Source organism: Macrobrachium rosenbergii, chromosome 6 (genome assembly GCF_040412425.1).
Source record: "Macrobrachium rosenbergii isolate ZJJX-2024 chromosome 6, ASM4041242v1, whole genome shotgun sequence".
NCBI classification, from domain to species: domain Eukaryota; kingdom Metazoa; phylum Arthropoda; class Malacostraca; order Decapoda; family Palaemonidae; genus Macrobrachium; species Macrobrachium rosenbergii.
Window position 1 is genome coordinate 24,451,221 of NC_089746.1, and position 16,723 is coordinate 24,467,943.

Genomic DNA, 16,723 nt, shown 5'->3' on the forward strand with positions numbered 1-16,723 from the left:
ACATGCTTTAGATTGGTATTATGAACAACCATGAACAGGTAAATATTTTGATTGCATAGATATTTATGGATTTATAGTTTTTATTGGAATTGTGACTTATGAGGAGTACAAAGGTGTGATGATCACTAGATTGATAAAATTAATTTTTAATATTCTCTTGAGTGAAGTTTTAATTTCTGAGTTGCTTCTGGCCTTGCTACTCAGGAATGTAGCCAGTGTGGCTTGTGTATATTCTGTTTAGTTACTAAAAGTTTATATGTATAGAGTGCAGTATTCCTAAACTTAAAAGTAATGAACTTTCATCAAATATTAGTGGCCTTGATTTTCATGTTAACATATCTTATCACTGAGTGATAAAAGGTTGGTATATCTTTGTGATATAAATTTTTGACAAATGCACTTTCATTCCACTAAGAGTATACCATTGTTCACATTGCTGTGATGTGGTATGAATTGATAGGAGTGAATTGCAGTGCATAGTTTCACCAATGGCAAACTCAAAGGTATGATAATGTTGTTCATAAAATTACTAAGTTTGCCCCTTATCACCAATAGTTTTACGGACGCCTTGCACAAATATGGAACTTGGTCTTCAAGCAATAATCAAGTTTTTATTGGTGGTGTTGACATGTTTGTTAACCTTGAAACTGTTAGCACTCATTTGATGATGAAGGGTAAGTGTTTTTCTCTAGTTTACTGATGTGCAGTAGAGAGCATGGATTTGTTTGAGTGTAGGTTGATGTGGGTACAGCTTTGTATATTAGGTTCAACTGCAACTGAAAGCAGCCTATCGTAAAGAAAGGTAGCCTTACCTGTCACACTGATAGGTTTCTTAACTCTTCACAGGTGTGTGTTTGTGTTAGCCTCACCTTAAAGTGTGCAGTGACCTAATCCATCACAGGGTTGTTGGCTCACCAGCACCAGTTGTGGGATAGCCACTTCTATCATAGTGGCATGTCAGAATAGCTTATTGTATTGTAAGAGTAACTTATGTCACTAAACATCATATACCTAGCATTATGAATTCGTCTTAATAGAAATCTCAATAATATGAGTAAGTTTATATCTAATTGTCATGAGACTTTACTGGGTAATAAAAACAACTGAGAAACTGCACACTGTACTGCCTCACAAGATATCTAGATAGTGCCGTTGCTTCAGGTGAGCCCGGACAAGACTGTAAACTATTTTATAAATACAGTACACATTTTTTGCCTTAAGTTTAGCTGTTGATGCCCTGTTTGCCCAGTAAAGTTCAAAATAAGCTTGAATAGTCAAAACCAGGCTTATTTAATAAGAGATTTATACAAGAATGGGCTAGATATTTCCATTCCTTGAGGCAATACTTTAGTAAGTCATACCAAAAGGTTGTGGTCTCAGAAACTGGCAATTTCAGTGCTGATTTAAAAAGTAAAACATTTGTATTCATTATTATAAAATATGTTTTCTTTATATCTAATTGCCTAATATGTATGTTTTGATTTGAGTTTGTTGTATATTTACTGTCTGTTATTGATTTCAGGAATGGCAGGGCATATTGTATTCAATAATTGTCTTCGTGGCAACGCTGGTGGTGATGTTTTGGGCCAGTATGTTCCTATATACATCATTCTACTTTACTTACATGCCTCAGGAGTCCATAACATGGCCCATCCACTTCCAGTATAAGTAAGACTTGTCTTAGTTCCTTTTAATTTCCCTTGTATTTTTTGGTATGAATACAAATGACGATTTACCTTTGCTTTTTACTGTATGTTGAACAGTCTGCACATTAGGTAGCACAGTACAGTCTTGTACTATATCCAGAATCCATATACATATCAGGGGGTATCAAACATGAATTTATGACTCCTGCTGAATTTCTTCACTCAATAGCACAATTATTGTAACCAACAGTGGTTAGCAGAGTTAAGCATTGCCTACCCACACACACTCTGACCTGATTATAAATACAGCTGTGTGTGTGTATGTATATATGCACATGTATGTATGTGTATATTCATCTAACTCTCCTCCGGTATGTGTTTCTTTATGCATTTTGGCTGTCGCTCTGTTTACCTTAAACACTTAATGCATCCGTTCATAAAATCTAAGAGGAAAGCTGTGTGGAGTTTAAAACAAAACTTGCATATTTGTAAGTGGATTAGAAAAACAAAAAGCCAAAAGACCATAATGGCAGAATTTTACATAGCATACCTGCCACCATTTTGAGTTTGTTGTTGCTCGGTTATATTGAGTAAATGTTCATTCATTTGCTTTACTTTGAATTCAGTTTATATATTATCATCTAAGATTTTCCATGCTATATGTGCACTAGCCTGTAATAAAATGTTCCAGGTTAGCCTAGGAAATGCATAGTGTATGTTAGGCTATGGTAGAAAGTCACAAGTGAACAGAGCAGTGTAATCCACAAGAAGTTCTAGATGCCAGGTCTCCTTGATAGGCCTGTGAAGTATCTTTCAGATAGCTACCCTACAAATAGGGCAATCTTCAAAAGTAATGATCCAGTTGAAGTTTGTCTGTCCTAGAAGACAAACTGGAAAAACATTAATAATTGGGAATATGGTTGGAAATCAAGCTAAGGTGTTTTTACTCATAAAATCACTTGTAAAGTATATCATTGTTAAAATTTATACATCAAAGATTATCTAATTTTAGAAAAATTATTTAAACATTTTCTTATTTGATAACCTTTTTATATTTTTCTTTTCATAGGTCATGTAGTGAAGCACCTGGTATATGCAGTAATCCAACATCAGTTGTCAGTGTTACTGACCCAATTCGAGGATCTATTCTAGCTCGTGGTCAGAAGTATCGTGTTGTTGTAGATATAGAAATGCCAGAGTCACCAACTAACCAAAGGCTAGGTAAAGAACTCGATGCTTTGTCAGCAGGTTTGTCCATCTAGGTATTTAGTGTATGCATGGAGTGATGTGGATTGTTGGGTAATTTTGATTTTCTACGTGATATTGTTCTCACAGCTACTTTATCACAGATGCTATAATTTGGCTCGGAATGAGCAGAAGCCTTTTAGGAAAATGAGCTTTAGCCTTAAGTTTTATATGAAATTTTACATTGTAATTCTGAGAAACTACTAGTAAGTCAGCAACTGCATTTTTAGTCTCCTATTTATGCTGTACAGTATATTATTTGCAGCCCCAGTGTTATTTTACATTATGTTTTAAATGTCATTGTAGTTTTTACATATTTAGTGCTGTTTTGTTATGTGTCTGTAAGCTGAAGCTGACCTCATGCTTTCATGTTCTTGTTATATAATCTTGGGAAACTAATTTCTGGCACTTTATTCATATTTTGTCTTTCTCTCGGGCAAAATATTTTACATCAAGTACCCTAAAAACAGACCACAACTCTAGCTTTGTGTTTCTGTTTCAGTATTTTAAATGTTTAAGCTATCTTTCATGGTTCAGACCAAGTTCACTGGTAATGTCATTGCCCACATTTTTACCATTAATGGCTTTCATTTCTTTTAACAGCACATATATTTTGGAGGAAAGGATACAACAACTTTCCTTCTTAATTTCGAACTGGTGAGTGAACAGAAACAGTCAGGTTAGTTGAGTGACAAACTGTGGACTAGCACCAGCACTCTAGCACAAAGGATTGAAGATTCAAACATAATTGGTGGTCAAAAGCACCATATTTTTTTATAGCACAGTGTAATTAAATATTCTAAAAAGAGGAAATCTTAGAGTTCCAATATTAAATATATAAGTTCTGAAAAAGTATTCTGACTAGAAAAGTCCCTTTAGAGATACTTATCTGTGCTTCACTTTTTGATAATACTGCTACAGTATTCTATGTTCATAGTTAAAATGTGTCATAATTGGTTTTTAAAATATTGCAACACTGATAGTTAGTAGGTATTCACAGTGACTTCTCACATATTATAACATCTTCCAGAATCAGGATGTATGATTTGTAATGATTCCTAATTACTTACTTAATGATGGCTGAAATCTTAATTATTTATGTGTCTTGGTTTTAATCATAGCTGGTGAAATTTCTCTGAATTTTGCATTTATCTGTTGACACGATTAAAAAATACGCATCTTTATTGAAAAGTGAAATTTGCACTTTTTTAGTCTAATTTTAAGACTTTTATGCTTAAGCTGTTCATTGTTCAGTATCTTGCATTTTCATGGCTGATTGCATGAACCGTTAGTCTCTGTTTTGCTTTAAGTTTTGATCCTTTCTTTTTTTTATTTTTTTGGATTAGTTGATGACAGGGATTCTTTTATGATGGAACTCACAGAAATACAATAGTTATTTTCTTGAATATTGTTTTATAGAGGGTTGAAACAATATGGGATCATTTGGTAACAATCAACACCTGCCATTGGACCACCTTTTGTGACTAATACTCTAACAGCTTTCTTTAAACTTCCATTCATGTTGCTAGTAAATTTTTTGTACAACTGAATCTCATTGTAGTATATAACTGAGTGAGAGTCTCATGTCACAACACAGCTTCCACTGTTTTATAATCATTTACAGGACAAGATGGCCTTTTTTGGTGATAAGTGTTTTTAACTTCTGTTTTATTTGATAAGTTTATAAGTTGGTGGTCATACCCGTGTATGAGAAATGTTCAGTAGTTTATTAAAAAGCAATATGTACAATTTTGATGTACAGAATAAATATTTATTAATGGTTTTGATGTTTATGGATGTGTAAATGTAATCTGTATCAACCTTAATCCAACCACTGTGTGTTCTCAAGTTTTACATAAGTAACTTACCAAGTAATTACATTGCTATAGTTTCCATTAACCGACAGCTAAAAATTTTGAAATTCGCTGGTCGTGCTATTTTGTTTGGCTAGGTGACTAACCCCGCCCACTTTTGGGGGTAAGAGAGGAACAGCTAGCAAAAGTATTCAATTTGTTTCTGCCAGCTAATGGGTGTACACCAGCTTTAGCAGCAGCTCTGATTTTGGAATTCATCTTTCCTATTGATTTCCCATCGTATTTGGTGAAGTTTTCTTGCTTTGATAGCCTTTTGGCATTATTAGATAGAGTTAGACTGTTTTTTGACTTTTATTGTGATTCTCCTTATAACGACCTTCCTTATTTACCAATTGTGACTTTAGTTGACTTTTTTCCAAATGTCAGACTCAAGTTCGACTAGCTTAGGTATTGCAGCAAAGGCTGCAATACGCGTTTGACTAAGGAATCTTATGATTCACATTCTATCTGCATGGATTGTAGGGGACAAATTTGTTCAGAAGACTTATGATGTAATGAATGTGTAGACTTGGACAGTAAGAAGTGGAAGACTTTAAGATCTCATTTAAATAAACTGGCTAGAGATAAAAAGAGAAAAGCGACAGCCAGATAGATTAGTAAGTCTTTAGCTAGTCAGGGATCTCCTGTTGATCATGATATTGATAATGCTAACGTCGAGATTGACGTTCCTGTTATTTCTGATGAACCTGTACCCGGTTCTCCTGCTATGCAACCAGCTCCTTTACCCGGCTCTCTCGCTTCCGAACCCAACACCATTGCCAGCCTAGAGTGTAAAATTGATAAAAGGCTCGAATTGATTGTTGAATGTATTGTGCAATTAGCCTCTTCGGTTAAAGTCCTTATGGACAATGAGTGATTTGGAGTGCCCTGTTGCTCCTAGTGCAAGCAAAGTGTCGGTGGAGCGCCCGATTGCGCCTAGTGTCAGTGATGTGTTGGTGGAGGAGGTGGCTGCCCGTCCTGCCGGTTCTCCTAGGCAAAGGTCAATGTCATACTCCCCTAAACCTGGAAGGAGTCAAACTGGTAGCCTAAGGGAGGTCGATGGGGTCTGCCCACAGGTAGTCGCCCCCTCGGTTGAACCTGTTGTTGAATCCCAGGTTGCAGCCAAATGCTGCTGGAAAGGTGTATCCCTGGACATGCATTGTCTTTCATCTAGCTCAGATGATTCTTCTCCCAGACACCAGTGGCATTTTGTGGATGAATCACACTCTTTGAAAAGGCATGTGGGTGATGTGTCTCATTTTCCTTCAGTACCGTTTAAGAAATTCAAGGAACCTCTTTGCAGTCCTCGCCCATCTTGCAGTCACTGGGACAGTCCGGAATGTTTTCCTTCTGTTCCTCCCTTGGTAGAGAGTCAGAGAGCAGCTTCCAAGTATCCTGCTTCTCATAAATGCTCTTCATCTAAGGTGTCTTTTTCTGAGCGTCCTCTTGCACCCGAGACTCCTCTGGCTCCTGAGCACCCTGCAGTGTCGGAAGCTCCCTTGACTGCCGAATGCCTTGTTTCTTCTGAGCGCCTGAAATCTTCTCAGTGCTTGTTGGCTCCTTCTCGTGCTGCTGTGTCAGAGCGCCCATCTTCTCTAGAGCGCCCGTCTTCACCCTTCCACTTTTTGATTCATGGATCCCCATCTAAGATGAAGCGCCCAGTGGCACCCAATCTTCCGTTGGCGCCAGAGCGTCACCGTGCTTACGCTGCAATGCTTTGACTCCTTCGGCTATTATTGTTTCCTGGGCAGTTTGGCATCCTTCTGTGTCTCAAACTTCACGCTTCAGGCTTTACTCTCTTCTAGCATACAAGCGGCCCCTGTGGTAGACCCGATTCAGAGCAAGCTCGACAGTATTTTGCGCCTGTTGAAGAAGGCTCTGTCAACCCCCCAACCTAGGGACTTGGCTTTGTCTCCTGTATCCTCGGACGAGGAAGAAGTAGTTATTGCTCAAGACACTCGTCTTTCAGCTTATGCATCGCTGCTAAGGTATCTTCTTTCTACCTTCCCAAATTGCTTCTTGCCTGCAGCTCCTTCTTCGCCCACATCGACTTTTCTTGGAAATTCAGAGTCTTCCGAGTCTTTGAGACTATCCAAGTTAGTGCTTTCTTCTTCTGCCAAGAAAGCCTTCAGTGTTATTGAGAGATGGCTAGTGGAGAAGAGGGAGCAAGGTAGAGCCATTTTCAGCGTCTCTCCTTCTAGATTGTCAAAGAGGAGACAGATCTCTTATGCCACAGGGGGAGTTCCTTCTCTGGGAGTTTCTGCCTCCTCCAGGTAGACTTCTCCTGGCTGATCGATTCCTCTTGTAGATCTGCCTTTGCTTCAGGGAAGATCATGTTCAGTTCAACGGAGCTCTCATATTTTCTTAAAAACTTGTTTAAGTATTCAAAGTGTTGAGTTTTTTTGATTGGGCAGTGGGCTCTCTTGCCCACAAGATTAAGGGCTGCCATACTATTCCTGAAGATAGTGCCTCCGACTTGCTGGGGGTCCTCTAGTGTATCGATAAAGGAATCAGGGACGGTTCCCAGGAATTAGCTGCACTTTAAACAATGGGAGTTTTAAAGAAGAGAGAACCATGGTGTTCCTACACTTCTAGGGAAGTGATTCCCTCCCAGAAGTTGGCCCTTCTGTTTTCCTCACTGGATCATCATCACCTGTTCCTGCAGGCTACAGTTCTGGAGATTCCTTCAGATCTTCAGAAGAAGAATATGCAAGATCTTGCCAAATCCTCTAGGCGACCTAAGGAGGTGCCCACTCATACCTCCAGGACAGTCTCCCCGCTGCAGACTTGGCCCTTTCGTGGCAGCAGACAAAGATCCCTTTCTAGATCCCATTGGTCCAGCAGACTCATCTCCAGAGCCATTAAGAGATCCTCATCCCGTTCTGCCTCTCGCAAGTGAGATTTTCGTCCTCCGAACTTCTGTAGGAGCCAGGCTCCTTCTCTTCTGGGAGAAGTGGAGAGAGAGGGGGGCAGAGCCCAGGATTGTCAACGTTCTGAGGGAAGGCTATTCTATCCCCTTCAAAGAAAAGCCACCTTTAAGTAGCTCTCCAATAACATTGTCAGCATATTCCAAAAGCTCAAAGAAGTCTTTGGCCCTCTCAGAAGAATAGTCGTCCCTTCTCAAGAAGGGGGTGATAGAATTAGTAGAGCATGTGGGCTCCCCGGGGTTCTACAATCATCTTTTTGTGGTGCCCAAAGCTTCAGGGGGCTGGAGGCCTGTCCTGGACGTCAGCGCATTGAATGTCTTCGGTCAGAAGACAAAGTTCAAGATGGAGACAAATCGAACTGTCATGTCATCCATTCGCCAGGGAGACTGGAGGACATCTATAGACATGCAGGATGTATACTTCCACGTCCCAGTACATCAGGAATCGAGGAAGTTTCAGAGGTTTGTGTTTGGGAACAAAGTGTTCCAGTTCTGCACTCTATGTTTTGGGTTATCAATGGCGCCTCAAGTGTTTACCAGAGTGCTCGCTCACTTAGTGAAATGGCTCCATCTGATGGGAATCAAGATCTCCCTTTACTTGGATGATTGGCTATTTTGGACCCAATTGAAAGAGAAATGTTCAGAGGACCTTCAAAAGACTCTTCTCCTCAGGAGCTGGGATTGATGATCAATGTTCAGAAGTCTCAGTTGATTCTGTCACAATGGATTCTTTATTTAGGGAAGATAATAGACCCTCAGAGTTTTCAGGTTTTTCCTTCACCTGAAGAGAATAGAGTCTTGCTTCAAGATAGTGCACAGATTTCTTCTTCTGGACCAATGCTCCGCCAACGAATGGATGAGTCTTCTCGGGACGTTATCGTCCATAGAACAATTCATACTCCTGGGCAGACTTCATATGAGACCACTCCAGCTCTTCTTAAGAATCAGTTGGAACAGAAAAAATACCCAGACTCTTCCATGTTCCGTGTAACTCCAGAGATAAAAGGGTATCTGTGTTGGTGGAGCTTAGAAGGAAGGTTGTCGCAAGGGAAATCTCTCCTTCCGTTGAACCCCAACCTAGACTTCTCAGATGTGTCGAACCTAGGTTGGGAGCTCTGTTGGGAGACAAGGAAATTTCAGGGACCTGGTCTACAGAACAAAGAAATTGGCACATAAATGTCAAGGAGTTGACGGCAATTCATCTGGGGTTACAATTTTTTCAAAGAAGAAGTGTACAAGACAGTCACAGTGCACTCCGACAGTACAACTGCCCTGGTGTATATCAAAAACCAAGGGGGGACACACTCTTTCCCCCTTTACGAGACAGCAAGGGATCTTCTGGTTTTGGCAGAGCAATTTCAAGTCCAGCTTCTTACTTGCTTCATTCAGGGGAAGCTCAATGTTCTGGTGGACGAGCTAAGTTGCCGAAGACAGGTGTTACACATAGACTGGACTCTGGATCCTCATGCTTGCTCAGATCTTTGGAAGTTGTGGGGGACTCCAATCATAGACCTGTTCACAACTTCCAGAAACCATTGTCTCCCTCTGTTTTGATAGCCAGCTCTGGATCCTTTAGCGTGGGCAACCGATGCCATGCTTTATGACTGGTCAAACAGTCACCTTTATGCATTTACCCCCTCAGTATGAAAAGACAGGTGATCAACAAATTCCAGACTCACCAAAATCTGTCAGTGATCCTAGTGGCCCCCTTTTGGCCAGTGAAGGAATGGTTCCCAGATCTTCTCGACCTCCTTGCAGACTTTCCGAGGCTGCTACTTCAAAAACCTCATCTGCTAAAACTACCCCACTTCTGGCAGTTTCATCAGGGATTGTCTACTCTGGCCCTGACAGGATGCAGACTCTCAGGAAACTTCTTAAAAAGAATGGATTTTCAAGATCAGCTTCACAAGCTACAATATTGCCAAATGCAGGCGACAGTCCTCTGATAGAGTATATCAGGCTAAGTGGACAATTTTCAGAGAATGGTGCAGGAAGCGCAGAGTGTCATCTTCTCAGACATCTATAGTCAAAATAACAGACTTTCTACTGTGTCTTAAGACCGACAGAACCTGTCATCCTCGACAATCAAGGGTTATAGGGCCATGTTAAGCTCTGTCTTCAGACACAGGGGAGTGGACCTTTCCTCTAATCAGGATTTATCTGATCTAATTAGATCATTTGACACTACGAGACAGAAAGAGGTAGCAAGTAGTGCCATGGAACCTGGACGTGGGCCTTAAATGGTTGTCTGGTCCCCGATTTGAGCCTGTGCATTTGATTTCCCTGACAGATCTAACTAGAAAGATGCTCTTTCTAGTAGCTTTAGCGACCGCTAAGCGAATCAGTGAGGTCCACGCGATAGGCAAAAGAGTGGGTTCTTCCTAAGAGAATGATGTCTGTTCCTTCTCTTTGGGATTTCTAGCCAAGAATGAGTCCAGTTCCAGTCCATGGCCTCATTCCTTTGCAATTAAAAGTTTGTCTGAGATTGTAGGCCCAAATGAGGAAGAGAGAGTATTGTGTCCTATGAGAGCTCTAAGGTTTTATCTTTACAGAACAAAGAAGATTCATGGTCCTTCAAATGTCTCATGGTGTTCTGTTAAGAATCCTTCTCGGCCACTTTCAAAGAATGCCCTGGCATTCTTCCTTAGAGACCTCATCTCGGAAGCCCATTCTTCTGTTGAAGGTGGGTTTTTCCATTGTGTAAAATGAGAGCTCATGAAATTAGGGCTGTAGCCACTTTGTTGGTGTTCAAGTGTAATTTGTCTCTATCCTCGATATTGCAAGCGACTTTTTAGAAGTGTAAGTCGGTCTTTGCAACTCATTATTTTAAGGAAATTGAAATAGTTGATGACAATTGCAGTACTTTGGGTCCATTTTGGTGGCTGGTTTGGTGTTGGGGGAAGAAGTGTAGGAAGCAATCCTTCCTTCCTTTCTTCACCTTGATTTGAGGTTGTTGAGTTTTTTAAGGGAGCCTGGGGGTACAGTGTACCTGAGCACCCTTCAGTCCTTCGTAGTTGGGAGTGGTTTTTAGCTTTTTATGGTATTAAGGTGATGTTTATTTCATTGCCGTTTTTTCTGTACTGAGCCTTGGGCAGGGGCAACATATTACCTTTGTCAGTAATTGGAATCATTGCTGCTACAAGATACAGTACTCGCTAATATAGGCGATCCTCAGCTATACTGCTGCGCCACTATACGATAAGGAGAGCGCCAATAGAGACAATACCTTCCTGCAGCCGCTCCCTTATCAGGTAAGGAAACAACAGGCATTTTTTATTGCTAGCAATCCTTTCTATTCTCAAATTCATGACCATTATTGATGTTTTGAGATAGATTTATTCATGCATCCCACCTCGTGTCAATGTGGGAATCAGCAATGTAATTACTTGGTAAGTTACTTATATAAAAATGACATTTTATTATAAAATAAAGTTTTATATGTACTTACCAAGTAATTACATGACTGGAGCCCTCTCTCCTCCCCTCACATGAACATTATGGCACAAGCAAATTGAATACTTTTTCTAGTTGTTCCTCTCTCACCCCGAAAGTGGTCGGGGTTAGTCACCTAGCCAAACAAAATAGCGCGACTCATGAATTTCAAAATTTTTAGCTGCCGGTTAATAGAAACTATAGCAATGTAATTACTTGGTAAGTATATATAAAATTTTATTTTATCATAAAAATGTCATTTTTAGCATGTGCCAAAATAGCTGCATAAACTATATTTAATACAGGTGTTAGTATGTGTTGTGAGACTTTTTATCCACTTGCATTGGTGAGGAATTTTCTCAACTTACATGTAATGCATCCCTGTCATGAACTTCTACCTTAGTTTCGTGGGCTAACTTGAAGATGAACAACATTTTGTTGGCACTGAAATTAATAAGTCATTCCCTATAGGACTGTCACGTTAAATTTGCCTTATTATCTAGACTTTATAAAATATTTTCTTCATTTTAAACAGTGCAATGTTGCCAAAGCAACATATTTCAATGTCATAATCTAATGGTATTAAAATTTCATATGAGAGAAGCATATCCATAATAGCTTGTGTGAGTTGATACTGTAATAGATAAATCTATGCTGGCTGTGGATGGGTTTTTGAAATAACCTATAACTTATTGGTAACATGATAAAATTTTGATAGAGTATTCTGTTTCATAATATTCAGATTGCCACATATTGAGAAACACCAGTGAATGAATTTCTGGCCTTGCTAATGCTGTTGTAGGCTTGAACAATGCAGCAAAAATCTATGCATTCCTTAACAAGCAACACTGTTGGAGCTCACCTTCCAACCCTTCCAGTAGATAATTAAAAATTGGAGTACAGTGAAACTTGCTGTGAACTTTGTCTAGGACTGCACTGTTTATGAAATAAATGGTATAATATTAAAACCTACATATTTGTACATGTACTGTAACCCATTGTTTTTGTTCATAAAATTGTATTATCACTGCCAGTAGCTTAGAGGAATCTGTGAGGTTTTAAAAAGATTTCTTACCAAGAAGTGTTTGATATATGAGTGGGTAGTGATTTACTCATCTGTGCACTTGAATTTTCAGGTATGTTCTTAATTGACCTAGATATGAAGAGTCAGGATGGGGAGACCTTACGTCGCTCATCCCGCTCTGCAATGCTCAGATACAGATCCCCTCTCCTGCAGACAATTGGAACTACAATCTTTGCCCCACTTATGTTGTATGGAGTCAGTGAGGAAAAACAGATGGTCACTGTGGAACTTTTTGCTCAGTATGAGGAAGATCCTGTAAGTATCTGATTTGATCATTACACTACATAGTATTTTGAAACTGAAAATTATTTTATAGTTTTTTAGTCAGGCAATTTATAGTTACTCTCTTCTAATAAGCAAAAAAGAACTTAATAGCTTTTAAATTTACTACTGAAGTAATGAAAATTCTTTAAAAGAATCTCCACTGCTTTACAAGTCAATAATAGTAGATTATATTGTTTTGAGTTGCTAATGAGCTAAATGCTTACTATTAATTTTAATCATGAATCTGTCTCAGTGGAAGAAAACTCTAGTTCACACAGTCTGAATCACTGATGATCTACAAACTACACACAGTCTGAATCACTGATGATCTACAAAGTAATCATACAGCATTACACACGTTACTTTTACTAAAGCTGTTATACCCAGCCATTGAGGATTAACCAAAGGCCAAGCTACTTGTTGAAAACAGCAGAGTATGTAGTAGTTAGAAGATAAGAGAAACCTTCACATCAGGGGTTGCTTTTCTCACCTTCTGAAACATCCTTGGTGAACTTGTTTATTGTGTACTCCTTATTGAAAATCTGTTAGTGTTCATATATAGTTTCACATTATCATTAATGATTTAGTATTTTGTTGTGCTAGACAAAGGTTTTTCCATTTTCCAGCAAAGAATTAGAAAGTCTGCTTTAGGCTATGGTAGGTTCTAGATGATGTGAGGTTACACGTCTCATTTAGACCGGACATAAATAGCCAGAAGAAGACTTATTTTATTATCTTAGTTCCTTGTTATTTAACAAAACCCCAGGTCATCTCACTTTCTTGGTGGTTTCATTTTCAAGAAATTTGAAAGGGGTAGAAGCCTTCCTGTCAGGAGGAAGAGGGATATGACAACATAGTGTCAGACTTGACAGAATAAGGGGAGAATGTTTTTCTGGTTCTCTCTTCAAGGGGTTCTCTCCTAGTAATGATTATCACAATACTTTTTAATATGCTTTGAATTTATTGTCCGGTTGTTCATGACTATTAGCATAATAGTTTAGCTTGCTAGCATGGTTCTGAGACTTATGGGTAATTCTGTAGATCAGTGATCAGTGGTTATGTTTCCTCTATACAGTGGTACCTCGGTTTCCGACGCTAATCCGTTCTCGAATTCGAATCAATTTCGACCATAAGAAATAACTGAAAATGGATTAATCCGTTCCTGACCACCAGTCACTACTCCAACCTTGTCTTTTTATACAAAACACTACACACATTACAATTAAATAAGTTCAGAGTTAAATAACTTACCTTATTAGAAGTCTTCTTACAGTTTTAAATGCATACTGTATCAAAAAATTGGCCTACCAGTGGTAGACTGAGCACTGCAGGCTAGGCTAGGCAGCCCATATGCACTCCAAAATGTACTGTAACGGTACGCACAAAAACTGTTGTTAATGATAAATACAATGAAAAACAAGCCTGGTCATTACATTAAATTAATAAAACAATATTAAAAAATAATGAAAGAGTCTGTTATAAGGCTGTACCGTATCCGCCAGCTTGGTGAATATCCTGGGTGCAATGTTCAGAACAGGCATGACCCTGAAGGAGTAGGCTTGGTTCCGAGTCTGAAACCGAGGAACTGAGAGAAGTTCCGCGCAACTGGGACGTGATAATAAGCGTCTGAAAGATCGATAGAGGGTGGGAGTAATTTCAAAATATTTTAATAAGGTTCATCAGAGGCAAACTACACAAAAACCAAAAACAAAAACAAATAAAACTAAAACATTAAACTTAAAATAAGAGCACCATCTTCAAGAATAACATAATAGCCTATGAGACTAAATGAAAAGGAACCCGACCTGGTGGGGTACAGGATGGAGCAACTCCCTAGGAGAGGCCACAGGCCAAAAGCATAAAAACAAAAACTAAAGTTGGAGGAGCCACGCACGGAACCACCAGGAAGGGAATTCAAGGGCTAAAATCTAAATATATATAGCGACTGGGAGAAAACTCCGACCCGAAAGAACAGAAAGGAGTCTGCTGGTTGACATGGCTGATAGGGGGCATTGCCATTTAAGAAAAATCCCAATATTTATGAAAATACAGAGACCAAAACAGCCATAATTAGATCAAAAACCCCACAAGAAGATGGTACTTAACTTAGAGATGGAAAAGGTGTCAGAAGCCATCGTAGATGAAGAAAAATTAATCCAAAATAGGGACGAGCACACAAAAAGAAGCGAACGTATCACGTGCTAGAAAATGGAATGAAGTAGGTGGCGCTGGTGTAGCCGTCCTGGCGGGTGTTGAGTGTGGGAGCTGTAGGTGGCTCACCACTCTTTTACGGGGTTTTGATAAGGAGTTGAGTATATTTCCGTGGTAGTGGTATTTCACTCACCCTTCATTATACCGGCGTCTTCTAAATGCGAGACTGGGGGTAGTAACCCCAGCTTTCCTGAAAGCTCTTTTTCTCTGGTATATCTAGCATTGTTATACCTAGAAATTCGTGCTGTAATGGAATTTCACTGGCTGAACAGGACCTTCCTCAGAAATAGATTTTCCTCTGTCAAAATCCCTTAAGTTAGCATCGGCAGCTTGTGTTAAGAATGTAAACAAACCAGAGCGCCGTCCTGGTGGCGTATCGTACTACTGTAATTACATAAACATTGTGTACATTCAGGATTGTATTAATTTATAGTAAATTCCATTCAGAGTCTACTGTAAGTGCTTTTAAATGCGTGGGAAGAACGCATACCAACAACGCCAACTAGCGGCGTTACCAAACACTTTTGTTTACAAACATCATATGGAGACTGGTCGGATCGCGTCGGGTCAGATTCGGTTTGTTGTTCGGGAACCGGCGCTTAAAGACGGAATCCGATTGCACGGTCGGAGACCGGGGTTTCCACTGTATCTGCATTTTAGTAGCTGCCCTTTTGAGGAAGCTATTTCCAGAGTAAAGTAACAGGTGAGTCAAGGTGTATATCTTGGCTAAGAGCTCTGTTAATCATTATGAGAATGTAACGGTAATTGTGGCATTGGTATTCATCTCCATAATAGCTATAGCCCGTCTTATAAGGGAGACCAGAAAGAACAGTGTAAAGGAGAGAAAGTATGGTATATATATTGTGTTAATGTCTTGAGTAGATATTGATGAAGGTTATGCTGTTGGATCCAATGCTAAGGATGTGTGTCATAGCTTCGTTCGGGGTTGGAAACTCTAGCAGTAACAGAGGTAGTGGTGTTGCAGCTGTTGCAGGAGTAGAAGCAACAAGACAAAATTGTTAGTTGAGAAGGAGAATTGGGATCAGGATTAGCAGTATCTGTTGCAGCATCACTTATGGGAGAAAATAACTTCTCAACTAAGATGTCGGACTTGAAAGCAATGTATCAGACTGGTACTTGCTGTAGAAGAAGTCCTTGTACCATGTCTGACAAAAGAGGGAAAGCCTAAAAAAATTGGTGGTTATGGGAAGGAATGTTGAACCTAAGAGCTAAATAGAAGAGATCAGGAGACTTTAGATATTATCGGAGTGTGAAATAGAGGAGGGACCTATGCATACCCCTGTGTCTTTGCATCACCAAGACAGCTTATAAACATTTATGTACAACTGTATATCACCTACCAACCTTGGACCAGATTCACTTTTCAGACTAGTTAAAGTATTATTTTTGAAATGAACCTTACCTCTCCATTATATATTTTTTACTTCTGCGCCAGTGGTAGTTCGACAGATTAAAAAAAAAAAAAAAAAGAACGTACTGTACTCGGTTTTCTATGAATATCCGTCTTCTGTCCATCTACTTTCCCCACCCCCATCAGGGGACAAATAGGTACAAACACTCGTAGCTGTTCAGTTTACTTCTGTTGCTGGTTTTGGTGGGAGTTCAACAGACACACTTTGTTTTGTGTTGGTTTGTTCTTGTATTTTTTTTAATATTCATTCGGTAAAAACCTGTAAGGTAAGAGTTGCCAAAATAGGCATTATTCCAGTTTTATTGACCCTCATGATGTGTGTTTGCTGAGGTTATGACTGGATAACTTTATGGATCGTAGTTGAATAAAATGCGGTACATAACAGATCATCGTGAATTTAGAGAGCTTGTTAGGTAGTAGAAACAACTGAAGTACTGTATAGTAGATAATACTAGTAAAACTTAAGTTAAAGGGACGCATATCTTGTCTGCTTCCCAATTTAGTAACTGGTTAGGTCCTTTGCTGCTTCTCTTCGATCTGTTACTCAAAATGGGCTTCCCATCAATTCAGGGCATTAGATTTGCTAGGATGGAGTCATTTTTCATGTTCACTTGGCGTAAGTTTCGCAGG

The 16,723-nt window shown here is 39.4% G+C and overlaps 1 protein-coding gene across 9 annotated transcripts in view; it reads left to right on the forward strand.

Moving 5' to 3' along the window:
- Seipin (lipid droplet biogenesis associated protein seipin) overlaps positions 1-16,723 on the forward strand; it is a 36,428-nt gene that overhangs the window by 6,204 nt on the left and 13,501 nt on the right. For 3 of the 9 annotated variants that reach the window (XM_067105243.1, XM_067105248.1, XM_067105249.1), the window contains exons 2-4: positions 1,523-1,668; positions 2,716-2,867; positions 12,239-12,441. In XM_067105243.1, the coding sequence (XP_066961344.1) occupies positions 1,523-1,668; positions 2,716-2,867; positions 12,239-12,441 (501 nt within the window). Of the gene's footprint in view, positions 1-366; positions 504-1,522; positions 1,669-2,715; positions 2,895-12,238; positions 12,442-16,723 lie in introns of those variants that run through there. The other 6 variants (XM_067105242.1, XM_067105246.1, XM_067105247.1 and 3 more) reach the window with 3 other exon arrangements.